This window comes from Pongo abelii, chromosome 10, assembly GCF_028885655.2.
Source record: "Pongo abelii isolate AG06213 chromosome 10, NHGRI_mPonAbe1-v2.0_pri, whole genome shotgun sequence".
NCBI lineage: Eukaryota > Metazoa > Chordata > Mammalia > Primates > Hominidae > Pongo > Pongo abelii.
Window position 1 is genome coordinate 104,795,200 of NC_071995.2, and position 25,177 is coordinate 104,820,376.

The following is a 25,177-nucleotide window of genomic DNA, read 5'->3' on the forward strand; positions in this document are numbered from 1 at the left end:
TTGACAGTCCCGTTCTGCCCTCTGATCATCTGGCTTTCACAACCAGGCTAATGACCCAGCTCCCAGAGACTGCCTCCTGCAGCTCTCGAGGTTAATAACACAACTTGTAGAACTTGAGAAAATGTGTATTATAAAAACGGTACTCTGGTCTGAGGGAAACGCTGATGAGTGAGGAGATCCTGGGATTTTAAGCATCCACTGGCCACATGACAGCCGAATATACCGGACTGTTTTGGAAGAAAGAGGCCTGGAAAGCAGAGAGGATGAGGACCAATTTACAGGACGCCCCAGGAAGGGTCAGTTTTTAAAAAGGGAGAATTTCTTTCTGTAACCTCCAGGGAGGAAGAGTCCTTTGTTGAGTTTTTTGGTTTGTTTGTTTGTTGAGACAGGGTCTTGCTCTGTCACACAGGTGGGAGTGCAGTGGCAAGATCTCAGCGCACTGCAACCTCGGCCTCCCAGGCTTAAGTGATCCTTCTGCCTCAGTCTCCCAAGTAGCTGGGACTACAGGCACGTGCCACCACTCCTGGCTAATCTTTGTAATTTTTTTTTTTTCTTGGTAGAGACAGGGTTTCGCCATGTTGCCCAGGCTGGTCTCAAACTCCTGAACTCAAGCCATCCGCCCATCTCGGCCTCCCAAAGTGCTGGGATTACAGGCGTGAGCCTCTGCACCCAGCCCATCTGTTGATTTTAATAAAAAAGGCCTAGGGCTGAGTGGCCCCAAGAGAATTCTCTCCACACCTTTGCCTTCTATCAGCTCTGTCTCCTAGGTGACATCCAGGGTGTTGCCATTTCTTCCACAGCATTACCTCCCTAGGCAGCAGCATTTTTGTCATTTTCCCAAAATCTCGGACCGAAGTACCTTTTCACTCCTCAAGGGTGCTCTTTTATTAAAGGTCAGTACAATCCTCACAGAAAGTAGCTTATCACTTCAAAAATGAAGCGATCTTTTCTTTGAAAGGACTGTCTGCAAACCAGTTGAGTCACTTAGTCAATACAAGATTCATTCTTCAAAACTTTCCTCCCTAGAAGTCAATTTCAAACACCTCGTGGGCTCACAGCTTCACTAAATCGTCCTCTGATCTCCTGCATCTGAAAGCCCAGAGCAGTGAGGATGAGAAATTTAAACGGGCATCTCCCGGTCAATAAATTGGTCCGAGTTGATTCAGTGCAGTTCCTGGTTTGTACAACAGAAGACTTTTTTGTTCACTCACTGTCTTTTCTTGAACCAAAACTCTTTCTGGATGTTGGCTGGCATGCCCGAAGAAAACCACAGCCAACGAGGCCACCCACTGCCAGAAGTGGACTCCATGGAAGGCAGAAGAAATGGTAAGAAAGTGTAGAAGCCACCTGCAGAAGAGGGGATGCAGAAGCCTTGCCAAGACCCATCTGTGCCTGCTAGGATTAATAGTGCCAATGGGGCCCAATACCCAACCCTAGGAAGGCAGGGGACATGGCCAGGATAGAGAGAAGTTGTGTGGGAGAGGGGACTTGACAACACCACACTGGACGAGCCACTGGACTCCACCCTCCTTCCACAACCATCCCTGGGGAGCATTTCTAGAAACCAAGCAAGGCCCTAAGGTGGAAACGGGCACTATCAGCCATCACCACAGGCTCATGATACACACTCCATATCACACACAACTCCACAGCCTCCCTGATCATTCCCTCTATTGCTCTGTCTCAGCCTTTGTGTCATACACAACACACACACACCACTCTTTCTCTCTCAAAAAAATCACACTCACTCACACAATCCTGAATGTGAGAAAGCCCTGGCAATTGATCAGAACCTCTCACAACTACCCCCAGAAAGAAGCAAGGGTTCTTGTACTTGATGCTGTGAACTTCTGAAAAAGCATGCTCCCCAATTCTGGCAGTGATGGGGGTAGAAATACCTCTGTGAAGACAGCCTTCGTCTTCCACCCCTGGAAACCCTGGCAGAGGGCTTTGGTACAGGGGTTCATCTCACCGTCACCACCTCACCAAGGTAGAAAGGCCAGGCCTGTGGTCATCACACCTCTGGCTCCAGCCACTTCCCAGCTGGGTGACCTTGGCAAGTTACTTAGCCTTTCCGTACCCGCAGGCTCTTCCTCTGTTAAAATGAAGCCTCTACCTTACGCCTCATTGTGAGTATTATCACAGCACGCATCAGCAAGTGTAAGTAGAAGTGTTAGCTGTTCCGATTCAGCAGCAAAGGGGAACTAAGAAAGACATCAACTCCAGAATTATGGATATGCACTGGCAGAGTCCACACCCAAGGCTGCATTCGAGCCCTTGAGGTATGTGTGTGATGGGTTGGAGGTGGAGGAATGGCAGAAATAGTGAATGAACACTTAAAGACATCAGAGGATTCGAGTGACCCCTAGTAAAAGCTGAGGTGAAGGCAAGCCTAGCTCTCTTTCATTCTTTTGGTCCCTAGGGCTGTTCCAAGCATGGGTGTCAATCTCTGAGCCATACCTACCAGAGGCACCTGCTATCAGAAGTTATGGTGGGAAGCACAATCAAAAAAAATCCCAGACTCTGCAGGTTAAAAGTTACAGTTCATATAATCTGACCCCCCTTTCAATATCCAAATCCCCGCTGTTGTACATGGCCATTGTGGAGGCCCCTCTTCTGTGCTCTGTGAACCTTCCCAAATGCATGCTGGTGACTGCCTGCGCAAATTAAGAAAGCTATCCCAGTTCATTCCGAAAGACCCCATAGTAAAGGGCAATAGAGTCTTTTTTTTCTTTAAAAATTAGTGTCAAGTATAAGTGTCATTATTTAAGGCACTAGAAAATATTGAATTCCAGGAAACCCAGGAGGGTGAGGCAGGACAGCCTGGGAGTAGCGTTAGTTTGTAGCTGTTTTGTTTCTGATCTCCAGCCTCTAGAAAAATGACTTGGGTGTAATCAAAAGAAAACAATGAAAATAATAACTTGAAGGTCAAATAGCTAACTTAATAGGAAACTCATTAGAAATGTGGCTGGACAGGCTCACAGCTGAAGCACTCGTTCACATGATTACACATGAAGAGAACTCTCCGGTGCTGTGTTACGAATAAGGGCGAGTCCTCAGTTTGGATCCAGTCTGCAGGGACTTCATGTGGAACGTGTGAATCTGGCGGCAGAGGGAGTATGTTAAAATGCTCAACTGCTTGCCATGGGTTCAAAAGAGTAAACACAAGCATAATACACTACTTTGCCAAGTTCAACAAACTGTTTCACGGGGCTCTGAGTCTCTGATGAGGGCAGCAACCCAACAGCTAAGTAAGTAAACCCAAGCCCGAAGGTATCACTCATTGCTCACTGGTGACCGCCGCCAGACACACGTTCTTCCCTGGAATTCACTGATGACAAACAATCAGACCAAGACAAGTTTCCAGAGCAGGGCTCGTTTTCTCTTTGTTGCAGGATTAAGCCTGTATTTCTCAGTCTGGTCAATTAAACTGGAAGGTTTGGGGGTGAGACCCAGGCATCAGCATTTTTTACAAACTCCTCATGAGATTTTAATGTGCCTCCATCATTCAGAATCACTGATAGGTAAGCTGGCCTCAATCTTCTCTTCTCCAATCTCCCGACAGAAGTTTCTACTCCAGCCAGAAAGGACATCTCACTGATCCCTAGACATCACATCAAGAATAATCAATTCCATTTCTTGAGCATGGCCCTGGCACGGTGCTTAGCAATTTTATTCATTAGCTCATTTAATCCTACATTATCTATAAAGCAGCTAGCTACTGGCCCCATTTTATAGACAAGGAAACAGCCTCAGAGAGCTTAGTCACTAGCCGAAGGTCACACTGCAGTAATTGGCAGTGCAATTGGCTAACTCAAATCTCAGCCTACATGGATGACAAATTTGCCCTACTATTAGGTTCACGCAAAACTGATTGTGGTTTTCCCCATTACTTTAATGAATGGTACCTGAAACAAAACTGCTAATAGAACAGTACCTGGAACAAAAGTGCTCAATACATTTTTTGTAAAACACATGAATGATTCAATGACTAAATAAGCGAATGAATGAGAACAGTGGATAAAGTTAAGGACCACTGATCTTGTTAGATCAGTTCAGCCATTCCCTGACTTCAAAAGAACCTAAATCAGGACCTGCTTGCAAATCTTCCTGCCTGAGAACCCTGGAGTAGCACAGTTGTGTCTGAGAAGAGAAACATAAACTGTTTGTAGATATTTCCAAGTAACTGATGCTAGAAATACAGTCCTGCTTTTGTTTCTAAGGAAACCAGAATCAATTATTTGGAAGGTTTTGCTTCTAACCTTCTATGGAGGGGTTTTTCTAGTACAGTGGGGTTGTCAAATTTGGGTGTACATCAGAGCCACGTGGAGGGCTAACGATTACTCTAGGTGCTGCAACCCACCCCCAGAGTTTCCAATTCGGCAGGACTGGGGCTACCTTTTGAGAACTGCTGCTCAAATGCATTATTAAGCAGTTTACCAGGGTCCTGCCATTCTCAAGAGGTGATTTTCCAGGGGCACAGGATGGAGCAGCAACACTTTCTGATTCCAGGACCTCTGCTGGGTTCTGCGGAAACATCTTACACAAGCCCCACTGCCCCTGGCCACGAGCTGGGGGCGATACCGTGTACGATAAGGAATACAGTCTTTTCCACAGCCCCTGTCTCTTGATTTCTCTTCTGCTTCTCTGGATTTTTAAAGCAGTGATTTTCGCCAAGAGTGGTATCTCCTCCCAGAAAGACCTATCCAAATCTCAGGGAGCACAGGTAGCTTGCAAAAGCATATTGTAGTGCAATTTCTCTAGTAAGATGAGAGGAGCTTTTAACTGATACTGCACTCATCCAAAGTGTCTTCATGGTGGGAATTCAGAGAATATTTGAGAATACGACTTATTATAACTTATCTTCTTGTGGGCAGCATGCTTAAGGCTCACAGGGTGGGGGCATGAGATTCAAATGCTTATCAAAGGACATGTTTGTCCATTTCGTTTCTTTTCAAGTTGGAGAAACACTTCCAACAGATGAGAGATCACAGTTAACAAATGCCAAAGAGGCTTCCTACTTTGTCCCGGAAAGCCAGGATCACCCTTACCTAAAATAGGAGAAGTGATGAAAGGGTTGGCTAGTTCCAGTGTATCACAATGCAAAGAACCCATAAAGAGATGCAATCTTGCATGGCCAAGAGGAGAGATTTCCAGAAACCAAAACCAAGGGTGTCAAAGGGAAGTCACAGGCCGAATCTCCCCCACCCCTCCACCCACCTTTTCAATTTTATATGCCGGACTGTTACCAGATGGGATGCTAAAGATGTTTGTTCTCAGTGGTTTTGCAGATCGGGTCTCCTAGGCTTTCAAAGGGGAAGTGGGGGTGAGACAGTGCGCCTTTGATGTTTGAACTTCGGTCCTGAAATCAGAACCTCAGGCAAAAACTGTTTTTATCTCTTCCATCCTAGGCAACCCAGTTGAAAGCTCCAGTGGGCACTTCCTTTTCAGCTGTTTTTTCCATATTGTCAGTTACCTCCCTGCTGAGAGAATGGAATTCCTTTGACTGGAAACAGGGGTCCCTCTTTGAGATGCTGCCAGAGATTTCTTTCTTTTCTCTTGATTAGGCTCTCCTTAGTATCACACACTGAAAAGTGTACATCTATCCTCTTTTATTTACTTAGCATTAGAAGCCAGTTACGTTTGTATTTACACAGAGTTGACAAATTTGAGGGTTAATCACCTTCACCCACGGGTCAATAGGAGAGTTAACCCCAGGGTTTGGTTCAAGAAAGACACATTTGAAAGGAATTATTTTTGGGATTTGGTGAACAGCAGCATCGCTTCAGTGAAGTCACAGATTTTAGGGGCCTGGGGGTATTGTGATTATATAAAAATCAAATTTTCATGGTGTTCTGCAGTTTAGAAAACACTTGACCTATGAGTTTAACAGATTTGAACCCCAACCTTCTTCCTCGGATGCTGGCAGAAGCATTTTCTAAAATGCCTACAAAGCTAGGATTGAATGCTGTCAGATATGTAAAACAGTAACCTCTATGAAGACTGGGAATTCTCCATATCACACGGTCTAGAACAATACTTCCCTCCAATTAGGGGTCTCTGCAGACCACCAAATGACCTGGTTAGTATTGGGAGCACCGACTTCTGAGTGTTGCTGCCTGGGTTCAACTCTCGGATCCACCACTTATTAGTTGGTAAACTTAGAAAATGGACTTTGCCTCTAAAGCTGAATTTTCCTTACCATAAAATAGGGATCTTAACATTTCATATTTCCCAGATATAAGGGTTAAGTGAGATAGTACATGCACACCTCCTAGCCCAAGGTAAATACTCAATAACGCCTAGCTATTATTAGTACTATTTTATTTTATTTATTTTTGTGAGATGGGGTCTCACTCTGTCACCCAGGCTGGAGTGCAGTGGCACAAACTTAGCTCATTGCAACCTCCACCTTCCGGGTTCAAGCGATTCTCCCACCTTAGCCTCTTGAGTAGCTGGGACCACAGGCATGCACCATCACGTCCAGCTAATTTTTTGTATTTTTGGTAGAGATGGGGTTTCACCATGTTGCCCAAGCTGGTCTCAAACTCTTGAGCTCAAGTGAGGCCAGAGGATCTACCAAAAATACCTCACTTGAGCTCAAGAGTTCGAGACCAGCCTGGGCAACATGATGAAACCCCATCTCTACCAACATGACCTCCCAGAGTGCTGGGATTACAGGCGTGAGCCACCACGCCCGGCCCTAGTATTATTTTAAAGGTGTAAATCAAAAAATGCGATTTCCTCCTTTTAGCAGTTTCCCATCATTCCTGATAGAGAATCCACACTCCTTCCTCTGGCCAATGTGGTCCAGATCTAGCCCTCTCCACCTCCTTCTCCTGCTACCCTTCTCCTCACCCCTGCCAACCTCCCAGATCCTTTGTCCCTTCTACTCATACAAGCGCCTTCACTCCTCTGAGCATTTGCGCATGCTGTACCCTTTGTATGGAATTCCCAGGACTCTGAAGGGTTTAGTCTCCGCTTCATTCAGGTCTTCACTCAATCACCACTTACTCAAAAGTCCTTCAGCTCAAGGCTCAGTCCGAAAGGGACCGCCTGGTCTGTTCACTTTGTTGACTCTCTGTCTCCTCTCTTTAATGGCAGCTCCAAGAGGGACAGGAGCTTGTTTTGTTGGCCCTTGTATTCCTAGTGCCTAGAATAGGGCCTGGCACATAGTAAGCACTTTATTAGCATTTTTGTTAATGAATAAATTGCTTTTTCTCTAGAACTAGTATTTCAACATCACCGGTTAGTACAGCTCAAGATGATGGCTTCCTTTCATTAAAACCCACACTTTCTAAACATACAGGGTTAGGCACATCATTGCATTGTCATGTTGCTATTGTTGTTTTGTTGATGTTGTTGTTGTTGCTGTCACTATGTGTGTGCGCATTTGGCTCTTTATTTTAATCATAAAGATCTTTGCTAAAGAAGACATTGGCAAGTTCTTTAACAGCTTCTACTCATTTGGCTAGTATCCAAATAGCCACTTCGGTGCCTTAGCATCAATGTCTTTCTAAGCAAATTAATGCATTTCTGCACCGAACTAAGGCTCTTGATTGGCCTGTCGACCAATTGGCTTCCAGAGAGAAGGTTCCCCTCTCATTCTGTGAGTAGCAGGGAGACCAGCAGATGGGCTCACAGACTGGGGTCCCACCACCACTGCTGCCATGCTCCTTGCCCCCACCACGCCCCCAGGTTGCAGCAGGGGCAGGCAGGGGCATGATGGAAAAGGCCAGGCTGAGGTGGCCTGCAGAGCCAGCAAGAGAAGACGCAGGATCAGAAATACGGGGATGAGGCACGACAGAGCAAGAAAACAAAGGGGACCAGGAGACCCATATGTCAGGGTCACCACGTAGCCGTGACACCCAGTGTGATGATCTGAACTGCATCCCCGCAAAAACTTGGGCGTTGAAGCCCTAACACCAAGTACTTCAGAATGTGACCCTATTTGGAGACAGGGTCTTTATGGAGATAAGTTAAAATGAGGTACTTAGCACAGGCCCTAATCCAATATGACTGGTGTTCTCATGAGAAGAAGAAATTTGGACACAGACACATGTGGTGGGAAGTGGTATGAAGACACAGTTAAAAGTCGGCCATCTATAAGCCAAGGAGAGAGGCCTGGAAAGATCCTTCCCTCACCACGCTCAGACCAGAATTGTGAGAAAATACATTTCTGTTGCTTAAGTCACCAGTCTATGGTATTTTCTTACGACAGCCCTAACAAACTAATACATCCAGCAAGTCGTTAAACCTTCTAGAGCCTCAGTTTCCACAACTGCAAAATGGGAATCCCTGGCCTGCCCACCTCACAGGTTTGCTGTGGGGATAAAAAGAGACCAGATGTGGGAGACCTTTGTAAACTATGAAGAGTTCTACAGATGGCAGGATGTCTGACTTCACTTTCAGCGCTGGATCTTTGGGTCCTGCTGGGCAGGAAAGCAGACAAAGTCATGGGATCCTGGGACTGTGGTTCCCAGTGAGAGGTGTAGGAGCTGGAACACAGCCTTGGCAATCTCCTGCTCCCAACCCCCAGGGAAGGGAGGGGAGCTGCCCTCCTCCACAGTTATTTAGTGGATGTGGGAGAAACAGAACTTGCGTGGGAGAAGGGAAAGGGAACAGAACAGAAACTGGAGAGCTCTAAGAAATTAAAAGAAAGAAAAAGGACACATGTAAGATCCTGGGAGTTTTCTGGATAAAAACAACACCTTTTATTTGCATGATACCCTGTAGGTCACAAAACACTTGGAAGCACTGGGTTCTCGTTAACCTACTTGAGGTCAGGAATGCCTTTGAGAGTCTGATGAAAGCTACGTACCCTCTCTCAGAAAAAAGAAACTCATGCACACAACACATAAAACATTATATAGCAGCACTGTCTGGCAGAACTTTCTATGAGGATGAAAATGTTCTGCAACTATGCTGTCCCATATGGTAGCCACTAACCTCCTGTGGCTACTGAGCACATGAAATGTGGCTAGTGTGACTGGGGAACTGAATTTTAAATTATTTTGTTTTAATTATTTTCCATTTAAATATCCACCTGTGGCTAGTGGCTTCTGTGTTGGACAGCATAGTTACATACTATTCCAAGGGATTCACAGATCCCTGCAGCTCAGCCATGAAATACCTTGTCAATGGACCCCACGTTATGAACTATTTGTGATGATTACAGTGTCTTCATAATAATTATCTCTTTTGAGCTTACCAGATACATGTATCATGCCATTTAATCCTATTGAAAACCCCATGACAGAGCTAGAATGGTCATCCCCATTTTATAGATGTGATTACTGAGGCACTGAGAAGCCTACCATCTTACCCCAAGTGTTGTGCCTAGGTCACAGTGGAGGACTGGGGGCTGAAGCTCAAGACCTCCTAATGTGAGACCTCGTCTTCCCTAACTCCCTAAAACCTGTCCTAAGGGTTTCACCAACTGAAGCCCCAGCTCCCTCCCGAGGCCTTGATAGAAATTATTTCTAGTAACCTAAAGACCTTCCTCACACTGCTATGCATCTTTAAAGTGACAAGCAAGAGCTTTGGGGGCTTCTCTTCTCCTTAAAGCCTCCAGCCTGGTCTCTACTGAGGCCAACTTCACGTTGATAACTAAATATTCTTCCATTAAGATTTGTCTCTGATCTTCTCTTTGCCAGGGGGATGGTTTCCTGTTCTCCATTCATCCTGTCTGATTCCCAAGGCCACAGAGGGCATGGTGCTGGTGAAGAAGTCGGGTTTCTCCATGTGGGATGCCAGCAACCACAGACTGCCTCTCAAATAAAGAACCTGGAACCTTCATGCTGGGAATGCACTCTCTTTCCCTTCCTGATAAAGAAGGCTGCTGCTCTGGGCCAAGAAATCCCAAAACACAGTAGTGTTCACAGGGCACAGGACCATATGGGTCCACACCCTACAGGTCAATCCTTCACCATGGCCTATGGAGCTTAACGAAACTCACTTCCACATTGTGTCTTTGTCTCTACTCACTTCCAACTTCTAGAAATTCCCCTCATTCACCGGACATATTCAGATTTTATCTTATCAGCCTGGAATTCTATTTTCCACAATTCTTCCCCCATCAAAAAATTCCTTCAAGGCCCAGCCCAAATGCCATACATCTCCATGAAAACTTCCAATCCCCAAGCTTCCAGAATATGGTCCCAGAATATACTGCTTACATGCCTACTAATATGGTTTGGCTGTCTCCCCACCCAAATCTCATCTTGAATTGCAGTTCCCATAATCCCTACATGTTGTGGGAGGGACCCGGTGGGAGGTAATTTAATCATGGGGACAGTTACCCTCATGCTGTTCTCGTGATAGTGAGCGAGTTCTCACAAGATCTGATGATTCTATAAGGGGCTTTTCCCCCTTTTACTTGGCACTTATCCTTCCTCTGTACATGTGAAGAAGGAATGTTTGCTTCCCCTTCCACCATGATTGTAAGTTTCCTGAGGCCTCCCCAGCCTTGCAGAACTGTGAGTCAATTAAATCTCTTTCCTTTATAAATTACCACTCTTGGGCAGTTCCTCATAGCAGCGTGAGAACAAACTACATCTACATAGCACTCTTTCCATACTGCCTTGTATTGCTTCTTTTTTTTTTTTTTTTTTAAGACAGAGTCTCACTTGGTTGCCCAGGCTGGAATGCAATAGCACAATCTCGGCTCACTGCAACCTCTGCCTCCCGGGTTCAAGCTATTCTCCTGCCTCAGCCTTCCAAATAACTGGGATTACAGGCGCATGCCACCACACCCAGGTAATTTTTGTATTTTTAGGAGAGATGGGGTTTCACCATGTTGGCCGGGCTGGTCTCAAACTCCTGAACTCAAGTGATCCTCTTGCCTCGGCCTCTCAAAGTGCTGGGATTACAGGCATGAGTCATCGTTTCCAGCCTGTATTGCTTCTTGAGTGTGGGATCTATGTTGCTTCTTGAGTGTGGGGTCCATATCACATTCAGCTTTCAAATTTCTAACTTCATTGAACAGAGTGCTTAACACGAAGTAGACACTCCACTCAGTAGACTAGTGGTTCTGAAACTTGTTGAAACACAGATTGCTGAGCCCCACTCAGAGAGTTTCAGATTCAGCAGGTCCTGGGTGAAGCCTGAGAATCTGCATTTCTAATAATCTCAAGTGACACTGATGCCACTAGCCTAGGCACTTTGAGAAGCACTGTAAGAGGTGTTTGTGACATAAATAAAAGATGGAATGGATAAAAATTTCCCTTAAAAATCCTATCACCAAGGGCTCCAAAAATGAGCCTTCGAATGACCAGGATAAAAGAAATATATTACCAACATTTACTTCTAGATAAGAGGCAAAAATAGAAGCAGCAGAAAAAAAGAATGGCAAAAAAAGATTAGGGAACCAAATGAAAAACTAAAACTATCAGAAAAACTTTAGGGGCACCACTGGTTGGTTTCCTTTTAGCCCAACCTGATAACTTCTTACAATCTGACCAGAAATTAAAAATAAGTTCATTTTTCTTTTTTTTTTAAACAGAGTCTCACTCTGTCACCCAGGCTGGAATGCAGTGGCACGATCTCAGCTCACTGCAACCTCCGTCTCCCTAGCTCAAGTGATTCTCATGCCTCAGCCTCCTGAGTAGCTGGGACTACAGGCATGCACCACCACACCTGACTACTTTTTGTATTTTTAGTAGAGACGGGTTTCACCATGTTGGCCAGGCTGGTCTCGAACTCCTGACTTCAAGCCATCTGTCCGCCTCAGCCTCCCAAAGCGTCAGTATCACAGGCATAAGCCACCGCACCCGGCAATAAGTTCATTTTTCAGCCATATATTTTTAAATATTCTAGGGAAACACTCTGACTCAGTAAAACCAAAATTGAGAAATTTTCATAAGAAAATAATCAGAAATGAATGTCAAAATGATGCACAAGGAGAGTTGTGAAGCCCCGTTTATAATAACCAGAAATTTGGAACAACTTAAATGTTTGGCAAAAGAAATTAGATTCAATAAATTATGGTATGTCCATAAACAGAATGCTATAAAACCTTTTCAAATGTCCTTACAGGGGAATATTTATTGATACAGAAAAGATGCATGAGACAACAAATGAAAAAAGAATCAAGCTAAAAAATAGTTTAAATAGCATGATCTAACTGGACAAAAACCACAAATAGATATAGAGAAATAGATAAAAATAGAGATACGGATAGAGAGCTATTTATCAAATTGGGAGTTAGAACAGAAATTATTTTTTAATTTTAACATTTCTATTTCAATCATTTCTACAATATACACATACTGCTGTGTAATTTATTTACAGGGTCTTAAAAAATAAATGATAGCCTGTGGGCAGTTTATTCTCCCATTTCTTCTCATGAAGGACCAAGGAGTTGAACTGAAGCCTGAGCGTTTGTATAAGCTTTTCCCCACACTGCTCTTTTGCAAACAACAACACAATTTGGGCTCAATTTTTAAGGCATCTGCTGCACCAACCCTCTTTCTTGGTGCTTACTGGACCTGCTCAGGGTTAATTTCTAACTCAAAGAACCTAACTTGGAATAACTCCGTACCACCAGCAAAGTGACTGGCTTTGGGGAATGACATTTACAATGTATCCACTGTTATTTGGTCACCCAGCAAATTGTCATTTTTCAGAAACCAGGGCTGTCTCACAGACTGGCTTTCAATAAGGTGGGTTGCTTAGCAACTGCCAAGGAATTAAGAAGACAGAATAAGGCATCCGCCGGAGATATTTTATGACCAAAATGAGCTGCACTCATGTGTCTGGTTGTGTTCAAGGTAACCAAGTAAGAGATAACACCCGACTATTTTTGCATCATGAGGAAAAATATTTGGCTTCTGCCCAGAAGGGCAATTATCTCAAAGTCTTGGCAGGCCCCATGATATGAGAAATAGTAACTGATACGAGGGTGGAAAAAAAAAATCACTGACCTTCATAAATACTGATGATATGAGGATGGTTGAGAGATGACATGATCTCAATCTCTCGTCTGATGTGAACCATGTCTTGTTCATCCTTAATTTTGTCCTTACGAATGGATTTTATAGCAACCTATAAAGTCAGGAAATGAAATGTTATTCAGAGAACTAAACAGATGCAAATCAGCCATTGGGGGAGTTTGGAAAATAAATACAGATGTTACTTGTTGGCAGAACAGACAATAACCAAAACAAAGCTTGGAAATGCCCCCTTGTCATGTCTTTCATACATAGCAAAAACACCCTTCTCCCAGCAACAGAAAACATCAGGTTTTGACAGCCTGGGATTTGTGATGGTGGTTTTGTTTTTGTTTTTGTTTTGTTTTTGTTTTTTCATAAAGCAGAGGCTGCTTAACATGGCCAGAGTCATTTACTCGAGGAACCCTGATGCTTTGAAAAAAGAAAAAAAGGCAAGTTAAGTTTACAGGGTATTGGTGATTAAATATGGTAGGTGAAATTGGTACCACTCAGTTCCACTGTGCAGCTGCCACAGCAGTGGCTATAAAAAATCATTACTGCCTGGCCAACCTCGAGGCCAGCTCTGCCTCAAGCCTTGGCTTTTAAGACTTCAGGCTATGCTGTGTTTATGCAAGGGCTCACAAGCGAATTCCTTCCTACATCCTTCCTCTTGCCCAAGGCACCTTCAATAGCACATGATATGACCAGAGGGCTGTTCTGGAGACAAATCAGGGTAAAACAAAGATAGTGACAGCTCATCTCCCTGCCCGGCCCCTGTCAATTCCCAAAGCTCAGTGCCAATGTTGCAAATCCAAACTGCAGAGACCTGCCAGGGCCAACACACGGAGCAATTACTCAAAAGAAACACACCAAGAAAAAGGCAATGAATGACAACAGGAACCTAATAAGGAAAAGTGTGTTTGCCAATGGATTTATCTTTGCTCATAAACAAGCTGGTCAGTAACTTAATCAGATTGGCTCTAAGGGGGCCAAAAACTACTTCAGGAAGGGAGTATCCACGGGTAACAAAGAAGCCCACCAATCAATTTGCTGCCGGATCAGAAAGCCTGCCTAGTTCCCTTCCAGGCTGGTCCTCTTGTGACCTCAACTCTCACCTGTGGAGGTCAGGTAAACTTTCCTAGGGGAAAGGCAGCTAAACCATCCTTCTGGATTATAAAGGCATAGAGTTATCTGGAGCAAAGAAAGTCCTCGTTATCAGCAGTCCACGGCCACACCTTGCCTATCACACAGTCAACCCCAGCCAGCCTCAGCAGGGATATATTCACTTTTAGGAGCACGTGCTACTTCTGACTTGTACCAGCTCTCCACCAAGCACTACAAACGGAAACATTTCTAAAATACATCAGTCCACCTATGACTCAACAAGAATTGGGTAGCTGTTATGACTATTTTTGCTATGTGCTGACCTCTCAAAATACAGGTTATGTCTGACTAGCAGCTCCCGGGATTTCTCCTTTGCAGTCCTTACCCCAGTTGTGATTAAATCAGCACTTGTGTCTTTACTTGACTCTACACTGGTAGGGATCTTATTCACTGCTTTATTTAACCTCCAGTCCTTAACACCATGCTTGGCATACGGTAGACCTGAGAAAACATTTAGTGTAGGCAGGTAGGCAGGTAGATAAAAAAGGAAGGAAAGACAAAGGGAAGGAGGAAAGGAGGGAAGCTAGAGGGAGGGGAGGGTTGATGTTATTAATTGATGCAAGCTCAGACCAGAAGTGGTAGCAGAACTGGGGCAAAAAACGGGGGAACCACCCCAGTTAAATAATACTGCCAAGACAAGCCTAATAGTAAGAAGATTAAGAATTTCTTTAACATCTATCTACACAGGCAATAGAGGAATAGATAAACAAATATAAAACACAGGAGGCCCTGCTGTAAACCCAGGGGCAGGCTCCACCTCCCTTCGACCCTGGGTGGACCCATGGCTGGATAGAAGGAGGCTGCATGGAGATGAATGAGCCTTCCAGCTTAAAGGCCCTTTTTCAGCAGAGAGCCAGACTCAGAGCTACCCCAAGTCCTCACGACAGCCCCATTCAGCATACGGCAAGAAAAACTTCCCTTTGCTTACGTCAAATGTAAAGATATGACTGGATGGCTTTATTTTATCTGAGGAAGGGCTGTAATCCTGGGACCTTGTTCTGGGAGGAAGCAGACAGTGAACACACACAGGCTGTGGAGGGTGTGGGTGGCTGCTGGAACAACTCCTACATTCCTCCATAAGCTAAAGATGGCCGAGGGTAGAAACCACCCCTTTGATTATGCAGCAAGCTGAACTTGGCCTCAAGGAGGCTCTATTGTCAAGTTACAATAGGCAAAAATTCTTCACCATGCAGGGTCAGAGGAGGGTAGCAACATTCTAAAGGGTAAGAAAATAAGCCCACTTGCTGATTCCCCCTAACAGTCCAGCGAGGCAGAGGGTCCCACGGTGCAATCGCCAGGGGATGCTTTCAGCTGGGTGTGAAAAGGAAAGTGCCCACATTCTCACCAAGCCTTGCTCAGCACTGAGGAAACTAAAAGGGCTCCATAAATGTTAATAAGCATAGTGGCTGTCTCTCCACAAAAATTTTCCCTTCTCCTACAATGATTTTTCCACTGAAAATGTAAAAGAGGGTGCATTCTGCTCCCCTGTTTCAAAGGGGTGACAGGAAGTCAGGAGGAGACAAATGCCAGAAATCACTCTCATCTGTGCACCTGCCAAGGCTGGAGGGAAGACATTCAGCTCTACTCCCAGAGTGGTGGCGGACCCATCCAAGGTTCAGACAGCCGGTTAATGACAAAACAAAAAAGCAATACTACTACTAATAATAATGGCCAGCATTCATTAGCCACTTAATATATGGAGCAGACACCATGCTGAATGCTTTACACACCAGGGATCTTTGCACCCTTCTCATTCAAGCCTCAGCTTCACACCACCCTCCTAGGGAGATCCTTCCTGATCCCTCTAGCTGATAAGGCCACCCTTATGGCCACCTCCCTCTCTCTATACCCTTCCCATTTTATCTTCTCTGGAGCATTTCACACCAACTACTTTATTAGCTGCATATTCAGCCTGTTTTTGTAGGACCCAGGGAGCTAAGAATGATTGTCATATTGTTCGAGGGTTGTTAAGGAAAAAAAAAAAAAGAAAGAAAATCTCTAAACACAGCTCCTGCAAAAGTGTCTGCTTCAGGAAGTTGAAGGATACACTGAGCCAGTGCACAGACAGTATTGCGTAATGCTTTAAGTCCAGGCTAAAACCACTCTCTAGCTGTGTGACCCTGGGCAGGTTACATAACCTCTCTGTGCACCAGTTTTCTCATTCATCTAGTAGAGAAATAATAGTACCTGCCTCATAGGTCCTGGTGAGGATTACATGTCAGGTGCTCAAGAAAAGCCTGGGCCAGGGGGTAACTGCTCAGTAAGTGTCAGTCTTTTTTAACCCAGAGTGAGTGTTCTACAAGTAGAAACTTCCTTTCTTCCTTTCTTTTTCAGAGCAAACTTGAATTCCTCCTGGCTCCTCAAAAGACAGTGAGTGGAGGTCTTAGGGACATGTTTCCATAGTACACAAAGGACAAGAGCATCTCCATCCTGGCTCTTTACATTGCAACCTCATCTGAAGTCAGGAAGATCAGATCAGCTGGTCACACACCATTATCAGCAGGGCTCCTGAGTCCAAACCAGACAGGAGGATGAACACCTTGAACCCAAAAAGCGATCCCAAGAGCATTTCTCCACCCGCTCCACACTGTCTCCTTTCACCATTCAGCTGAACAGGGCACAAATATGTTCCTACTTAAAATCAAAACTCAGCCTCAAGATATTCATACCTCAGCCTTTATGAAATTTGACTGTTCATCCACTTGTTCTTTTTGAAAACCTACCATATACCAGGCTACACAGGAGGGAGCCAGCACGACTGCTCCAGCCCTCAAGGTGGGAGGTGGGGTGGGGAGGGTACGGGCAATAAGCAAAACTCACACCAGTAATTACATAATTACCCTCATGGCCAGGGCTACCAAAGAAATGCACAGACATGCCCAGCATTGCAGAGGAAACCTCCTCTCCAGTTTTCCTCAATTCTCACATCTACAAAGAAACACAGAGGTAAGGAAGGGGCCCAGCAGGAAGAGATTACCAAATGTCTGAAATCACACACCCTCCACCCCCAAAAATCCCATTTGTTCCTGTACAAGTCAGAGAGCCTGCGAGGAGGAGGGAACTCAGGTGTTTGAGCCCGACTCACAGTACAGCCACGTTCATAAATGTTCCCAAGTCTAGACAGTACCGTGTGCCTTATAAAATGGTCTGCTTTTAAATAAGGCCACCCTACGGTTTAATGTTTAAACCTTCTGCAGCAGCAGGTTTGCTGGAGAACCTGTGAATCCCGCCCTGCAGTGCCTGCCTGTTTCAGAGGCAAACTCAACCCAGCCAATTCTGTTACATGCAACAGGCACAGCCTCCTCTTGAGGGTTGGAGGTTTTTTCTTTTTTGAATAATCACCAAAAACCACCTGCTCTGTGGCCTGCTGGGCATCCTCTCCCACATTGGCTGCTGTGGGTGTTCAGAGTTTGGTGACCTAGGAAGGGCTGGGGGATGCAGAGTAGAAGAGTAAATGCTCAGACTGTCACCAGCTGGGTGACCTTAGGCAAGCCCAAACTTCTCAGGTCTCAGTTTCCTCACCTGTAAAATGGGGTTACAAAATCCTGTTTCTTGGGGTTGTTGTGAGGAGTGGAAACTAGGTAAGTAAGGGCCCCAGCACACAGTATTCACTGAATGGCAGTGATTATAAACCACACTTAAGAGCTAATGAGCCCACAGCAAATCACATCATAGGTCTCTTGGCTCCTCTCCACCCCCACACATATCCTCCCCTCCCCACATTTGCACAGTGGCAAAAGCAGGTTAAAATTAATATCCGGCCAGCCCCAGGGTGTCCTGGTGTCTTATGGAGAGGACACCTGTGTAGTGTAGGACTAGCCTTGGGGGCGTGGCAGAGAGTCTGGGCAGGTTGTCTGTCATCGAGGCTCTAACCAAGAGAATCCCTGCCCTCCTCCTTTTGCGACCATCTCCCTGAATGCTCATTCATTGACATAAGCTGGCCTCCAAGGAGTATTCTTGAAGTGCCTCTCAAATAGGAATCACCTGTGCATCTTGTAAAAGTGCAGATTCTGAATCCATAGGGCTGGGTATCAGGTACCAGGTGATGTCAGCCCCAGGGACCACACTTGGAGTAGCCAGGTCTTAGTGCTTTGTCTTTGGCCCTCAACATTTTTAAATCAGTGGCAATATTCTTAATAATAACAATAATTAATATTTCTTAGGTGTTAATCATGTGCCAGTGGACCTTATCTCATTTAAGCCTACCTACAATCCCATTTTACAGATGAGAACATTGAGGCCAGGAAAGATAAATATTTCGCAAAGTTACATAGCCTGTAAAAAATAAATAAATAAATAAATAAAAAGTGGAGCTAGAATTTGAGCCCAGAGGCTGCTGATTTTTAAGGCTATGAATAAAGTTGGGATGAATAGAAAACATCACAGGGAACAGAATCTCCTGTAGGATCCGAAAGGGTCCCTAAAGCCTAGTGAGATGGACCCTCCTCCAAGCAGATGAAGTTTTACAGGGTCATATGTGGGGTCCCAAAAGGAGGGACTGGAGGGCTGAGCAGCAGGGAAGAAACACAGTCATAAATATGGCATTAGCATCACTTAGTGAGAACAAGTTTGCATCCTAATCCCAGCAACATGAGCTGGCAACTTCCCTGCCATTCACAAGGTGTGATCTCATACCCAGGCACGTTCCACGGGAGCTGCAGGGCACGAAGTCAGAGGCGGCTCAGGGGATCTCTCCTTACCTAGGAGCCCAAAGGCCACCTGCAGCAGGAGCAGGCAGCCAAGCCCAGCTGGAGGCTGTAAAGTGCTCCTGCTCTTGCCTGGGAGACGGACAGAGTGTGGGGCAAGGCACAGCCCCACCGAGGCCACACCGGTCCAGAGTTCCCAGGATCACCAAGTGGCTTTCACTCAAAAAGCCTCTGGCCGAGGACAGTCACCACGGCGATGCCACCCATCTTGCAAACAAAGCCCCTAATTAATTAAATGACCCCCGGCTCTTTATGGAGGGGCCTGGCCAACTCAGAACAACACCCCAGCAAGTTGCTGTGATGCAACGGGCCCCATGGGAACCAAGCCAGCTCTGCCTGGGGGCCCATGGGCCTCTTCTTCCCTTCCTTTTCAGCCTGTTGGTTCATGTCCTACATGAATGTATTTCAGAAAGAAATGGATTGGAAGCCAAGAGTTGTATCAACAGGCTCTGAGGCAAGGCACTGAAGCCAGGGAGCGCGGCATGTGTAGCTAGGAGCTTTTCCTTCAAAGAGTGGCATCCCCTCACTGGCCCTCATCAGCCCTTTAATCTTGTAAGAGGTTCTGAAAAGTTAATCCTCTGTAACTCGGTTCTCAAACTTCTATTTCTCAAAATTCTACATCAAAGATGATTCCTGTGATGATATTGATTTCTCTCCTGCCATAAAAAATGCATTATATTTTCAGAACATAAAAAACAAAGCAGATTCGTGCTTGACCGGGCCTGGGCCAGCTCAGGAGGACCTCAGGGCTGGGACATTTTTATCTACAGGGACAGTCATTCCTTGGTCCCTAAGACTCACCTCCACCCCTCTCCCCTTCAAAGACTGAGCTAAGAATGTCATTATTGCAAGTGGTGATGCCACAAGGGAAGTGGAATTAATGACTAAGAAATCGTAGGCAGATTCACACTCCCTGTTGAGGTTTGTAAACATAAGATACAAACCGTGGCTGACCAGGCAAGAACCAAAGAAATAGCAAAAAGGCCACCGGAAAGTTCGTGCTGGGTGGGCATGCCAAAAGTGAGCCACAAACCCGCCTGAAAAGGACAGTCAGAGACTCTAGAGCGCTATCTGTCCAAGGGTGGTGAGCAGATCACCTGCCTCCAATCCCCTGGTTAGGGGGAAAGGGGAAACTGATTGCTAAAATGCAGATTCCTGGGCCCACCCCAGAGCTAGTGAATGAAGGTGACAGTGTTCAGGGTAGGGGGCAGACCTGGTATCAGCATTCTTTACAGCCTCCCAGGTGATTCTGCTGAACTCTGAGGTTTGAGAGTAGTCACCTTAAAGCAAGGTAAATGTGGCCCTGATGACACCAATTGTTCTGTAGCTTAAACAGGAAGCAGTTATATTACACACTAGATGACTGATGAAAATTAATGAACCTTCCATTTATACAGAGAGGAATTAAACACAGGCTTCCTTGAGGGGGCTCAGTGACTTGAATTAATTTACCCCTGGTAAATGGAAAGTTTGCTTCCAACAGGTATCTCCCTAGTCCCAGCCCAAGGAGGGTCTGTGGATGAAGTGAGGCCAGGGAAGCTGGGTGTGTGGATGGGTTACTTCACAGTCTACACACACAACCCGGAGCACGAAAAAGCCTCTGGTAACACAAGAGACACTAACACAGGCAATATCAGATTCAAAGAAAGACTGAAAATGCCAGGCTGTTTAGCTGAGACTGGAGTTGCCAAGCAGCTGTTTATTTTTGGACTTTCACGTCTCTGAAGCCAAATGCAACACCAAATCAGAATTCTAAAGTGCAACTGTTTTTCTTCTAGGTTACAATTGCCCTGGGGAGGGAGAGAAAGGGCTGGGCCAGAGGGCTGAGGTTGCTTACAACTTGGACAGCCTCAACTGGTAGCATCTGATCACTCTGACATTGTTTATAACAAGGCTTGGATAAGCTTAAGGTTGTGCAACTTTTATTTATCAACCTCCAAACCCAGAAGAACCCGAGCCAGTACTGCTAAGAAATCCAGCATCTGCACCTTGGGCTTGTCATCAGTCACAGCAACTCAGCCAAGGCGACTCCTATAAGGAGAGGGACTCGGATAATCACGCCACCGGCTCAGTTTCCTCACCTGCAAATGAGGATGATGATGGTACCAACCTCGCAAGGTTGCTGTGGCAATATGGCAGATTGTGTATATGATGGAAGGCAGAGAAGGCAAATAGTACCTATGGCAGAAGCCAAAATGAGCACTGTTATCATGAGTAGATGTTAGAGCTGTAAGGACTTAGAATGCTCTACGCCGATCTCCTCATGTTACAGATGGGGAAACTGAGTCCCAGGGAGGTTAAAGTACATACAGGCCCCAAGTTCATGAAGTTATCAGCAGCACTGGAATTGAAACAAGAGAGTCCTGATTCCCTCTCCAGGAGGGATAAACACTCTGAGCAAGTCCTTCCTAACCAAATACTAAGCCACAGTGAGCAGCAGGGCTGAAACTGCCACAAAAAAATTCAACATTTACATGGGAGGCTGGCTCCAGTCACAGCCAAGTCCCCAGAACTGTTGCATCATTAATAAACCAAGATGGGAGTGGCAGATACTCTTCAGGGTGCTGACAAATCATGACTTGTGTTGCAGCATGGTGCATTTCACCTCCATCTAATGTCTGTCCTCATATAGCTATGCCAGAGATGCTGTTTTCAGTTCAGTTCTATCCAAACCTTCCTCCAATTTCTGAAGACTGATTTAATATCATCCATGAATACGCATACTTGGGAAGTTTTCATCCCATTATATCTTAATTCATTGCAAACACTGCTTTTAAATGATAACTTCAGGCCACTACTGAATCACTAACCTTGGGGACAATGAACTAGGAACACAAAGACCTAAGAAGCAAAATTAGTTTTCCAAAGGGAAAGGAAATTAGTCAGTTGAGTTTAGCTGATCCAGGTGAGCAGAACCAAAAAAACTTTTCTTCATTTCTTAATATGGTAAAATACAACAAGCAAAAAAGAGGCATGGCTTTCTATTTTATTTTATATTTTAATCATGAATGGTTTTATAAATAAGTGAAAGAGAAGATTCTGCAGAAGTTATTTTTATCCAGACAGAATCTCTTCTGTTTAGAAAACTGATCTATAGCAATGTACAAGACCTATCAGACAGGGCGGGAGCAACCGTGCAGGCTGTAGTCCGTGCCCCAAAGCCTCTGGAGAACACTCAGGAGCCCCCGAGGCCTCTCTCATTATCTCCTCACAAGCATCTTTTTCCTTCCAAGAGAAGCTCTCATTGTCCATTATTCCTAGAGTTAAAAGGCTGGTGCCTGCTCCCCAGCCCATTGCAAGATCCATCAGGAGGCTTGTCATCTCCCTCATTAGTGCTCCACAAGCCTGCCTGCTGGGATGTTCTTGCTCATTGCAAATGCACAGCCCCAAGAAACCGCAGGCTGAGCTCAGAGGAGTGTGCTCGGCCCCAGAAGAGCATTTCCTGCCGTCCCATCATGGGGATGAGCCTCGTCCAGTTCCTACTCTCAAGGAGGCTGGGGCAGGGGTCTGTGGTCATCTCAGAGACCCAAGTTGTGCCCTGGGTTGGGGAGTGTGCTCATGCCCCTAGACATGGCACCTGCCATTTTCTCTGCCAGGATCCTCCACATCCTGTCCTCGCCATTAACATTTTCGGTTGACCAACTCCTCTGCATCCATCTGCTGCAGACATTGCCTATCCCCTGCAATGACCCCTTTGCAGATATGGGTCCCCTTTTATAACCTCGCTCACCATTGCTCATAAGCTTCATTTGCACGAAAACCATTTCTGTTTTATGCACCACGGCATCTCCAGTACTGAGCATGTGCCTAATGTATAGTATATACAAAAAAGCTGTTGCTAAAATGGAGCCCAGGTATTAAGAAGGACCCTTGACAAACAGAAAACCATAGTGGGACATCTGATCATTCCAGCCAACCTAAACCCCAGCCATCTGCCGCTGAGCCTTCTTTTACTTGCTCACCTTTCAAATGTGGAATCCCTTCTTGTCCCAAAATCACTGAGCCTGAACTTCCTCATCTTCCAAATGGAGATAATAACAGTGCCCACTCCAGAGGGGTTGGGGGTGATTCACAGTAACAGCTAGCAGTCATAATAATTACCAGTTATCAAGCCCTCACTATGTGCCAGGCCCTCAGTACCTTTCTGTTAAGCCTCTCAACCTCTCACTCATGAAATTCTTACAAAAACATTATTATTTCTGCCTTCTCAATGAATATAAACTGAGTCTGAGGGAAGTTAAGTAACGTGCCCTAAGGCACATAAATAAATAGGAGGTCTGGGTCTCCATACACTGAAAGACCATACTCTTAACCTCTGAAACACACTGACAAAGCAAGCAGCACAGTGCCTGGCACATAGTAGGTGTTACATAAATATGAGCTGAATCAGAACCTCTGGACATGAAGGCCCCATCAAGGCCACACTGCCTTGTCCCCACCAGAAGTCCTTTTGTTAGCTAATATTTAAACCACTTCCATCTTCAAAAGCACATCTATCAATCAGTGTTCCTGCTGCTTTCTGTGTGACCAGGTGGGCAAAAGGCAGAATTGTACGGGAGGGGCTGGGAGGCATGTCCCTAAAACGATGTGAGAATGAGTCAATTCCACAGCAAGCAATTTTGGAAAATCTGTTCTGGATAAGGGATTGATCCAGTCCTAGAGAACATGACCTAGACCTACCCTTCAAGTTGCCTACCATCCTACTGGAAAGGCCAGTAGACACAGGGGCTCCTCCCTGCCCAGCCCCTCCCTATTCACCCTCCTTTTGGGAGGAATACCCTGACTTCACTGTGAGGACTATTCCTACCCCCAAGATGCCTTTCGAAAGAGACCAAGATACTTCACCCTCTCCCATGCCAACAGGCAGGCACACGACTCTAGAGCTGGCCCTGGAGATGCTCTTTCTAAGGTTTCAAGAACCATCCCAGCAAAGTGTTATTTTGGGAGCCCACAGGCACATGATGTGTATGCACAGAGATGGGGCCTCTTGAGAAGTCATTCCATGCATGGCTCCCCCATTTCTATCCCTGTGTCTTTCTCACGCTCCTAAATAACTATCAATTCAAACCAGAAAACCGAGTCTCACTTTGCTCAGCTATTCATTTTCCCATTTCCAAAAAGAGCCAAGGCAGTGTTGCTGCTGCTTCTCTCTCATACTGCGTGCCTTACACTCAGTCATCTCCTCCATAAAATGGGCCTATTTCACTTGACCGGTACTAGTTGAAATGCAGTCTTCAGGACCCACGTAGACGTCATTTTTATAATAACTTCGTCAAACACCACAAAAATGCAATATCAAATTATTGTGGAGCTTCATCCCATTTCGGAGGAGGGATTCAGTAAGGATAACATTGACCTACTTTGCACAAAGGTGCAGGAAGTCCAGCCTCATTCTCTGCCAAATAATGTTCACACCTACAAACTATTTACCTGTCACTGTCCATGCTACATAATGACAGTCAGTATACAGCCTAACAAAAGGGAAGGTCATTCATTGTCAATGCCCCAGACATAGCAAGCAGAGACTGCAAGCCAGGAACTGCTGTGTTCCCCTCTGTGTCCTCAATATCTAGGAAAGGATCTGGCTCTATAGTAGTAGACTTCCAATAAATATTGGTTGAACTTCATTTTATCAAAAATGATGACTATCATAAGTCTTAATTTGTATAAGAATTATTCCTTTCTTACCTATCCACCCACTACCTGGTCCAATATCTACAAGTTGCTGAAGTCGGGCAATCTACCCAGATTCCACTCTGGTCCAAGTTGCCTCTGTACTTGTGGCTAAGACCACAAATCCATGGAGGCAATACCATGTTGTATGAATGGCCTCCCACCTATAGATACAATGTCATCCCACTTCATTTTATTGTCCCCACCACCCCATGAGATAAGCTAGAAATTTTACAGGAAAGGAAAACAGAAACCAACAAGAACTCCCCGAGTTTCCACAGGTCACAAACGCCCCACCCAAGTTTCAACCCAGGTACTTGGATCCGGTGGCCAATGCTGCTTCCACTGGACCAAGCCTGTTTCCACATTTGTCAAATCTATGGAAATGTGTGGTAGGGAAGAAAACACTCTTAGCCCTGGCATTGTGATGCTTCCTTTCTCTGGAATGTAAAGCCTTGGGGGGAAACTAGCTCAGATAGCAGATTGCTCAAATGTCGTGGAAGGTCTGGTCAGGGAGCTAATCAGAACAATTTGAATGTGTGGCTAAGCAAGGACACTCCTTCCTGGATCAAGCGTTGCTTTGATGGCAATACTTTATAAGAACCATTTCCTTACAACAAAACTGTCAAATCCAGCAACCACAGGCCAGAAACATCCCTGCGGAACCCTGCCAAGCTGCTTTCTGATGTACTGTACACACAAATA

The 25,177-nt window shown here is 45.4% G+C and overlaps 1 protein-coding gene across 1 annotated transcript in view; it reads right to left on the reverse strand.

The window, feature by feature from the left end:
* NUAK1 (NUAK family kinase 1) overlaps positions 1-25,177 on the reverse strand; it is a 75,877-nt gene that overhangs the window by 30,104 nt on the left and 20,596 nt on the right. Inside the window, exon 2 of the mRNA XM_002823682.6 lies at positions 12,924-13,044. Coding sequence (XP_002823728.4) covers positions 12,924-13,044 — 121 coding nt within the window. The remainder of the gene's footprint in view (positions 1-12,923; positions 13,045-25,177) is intronic.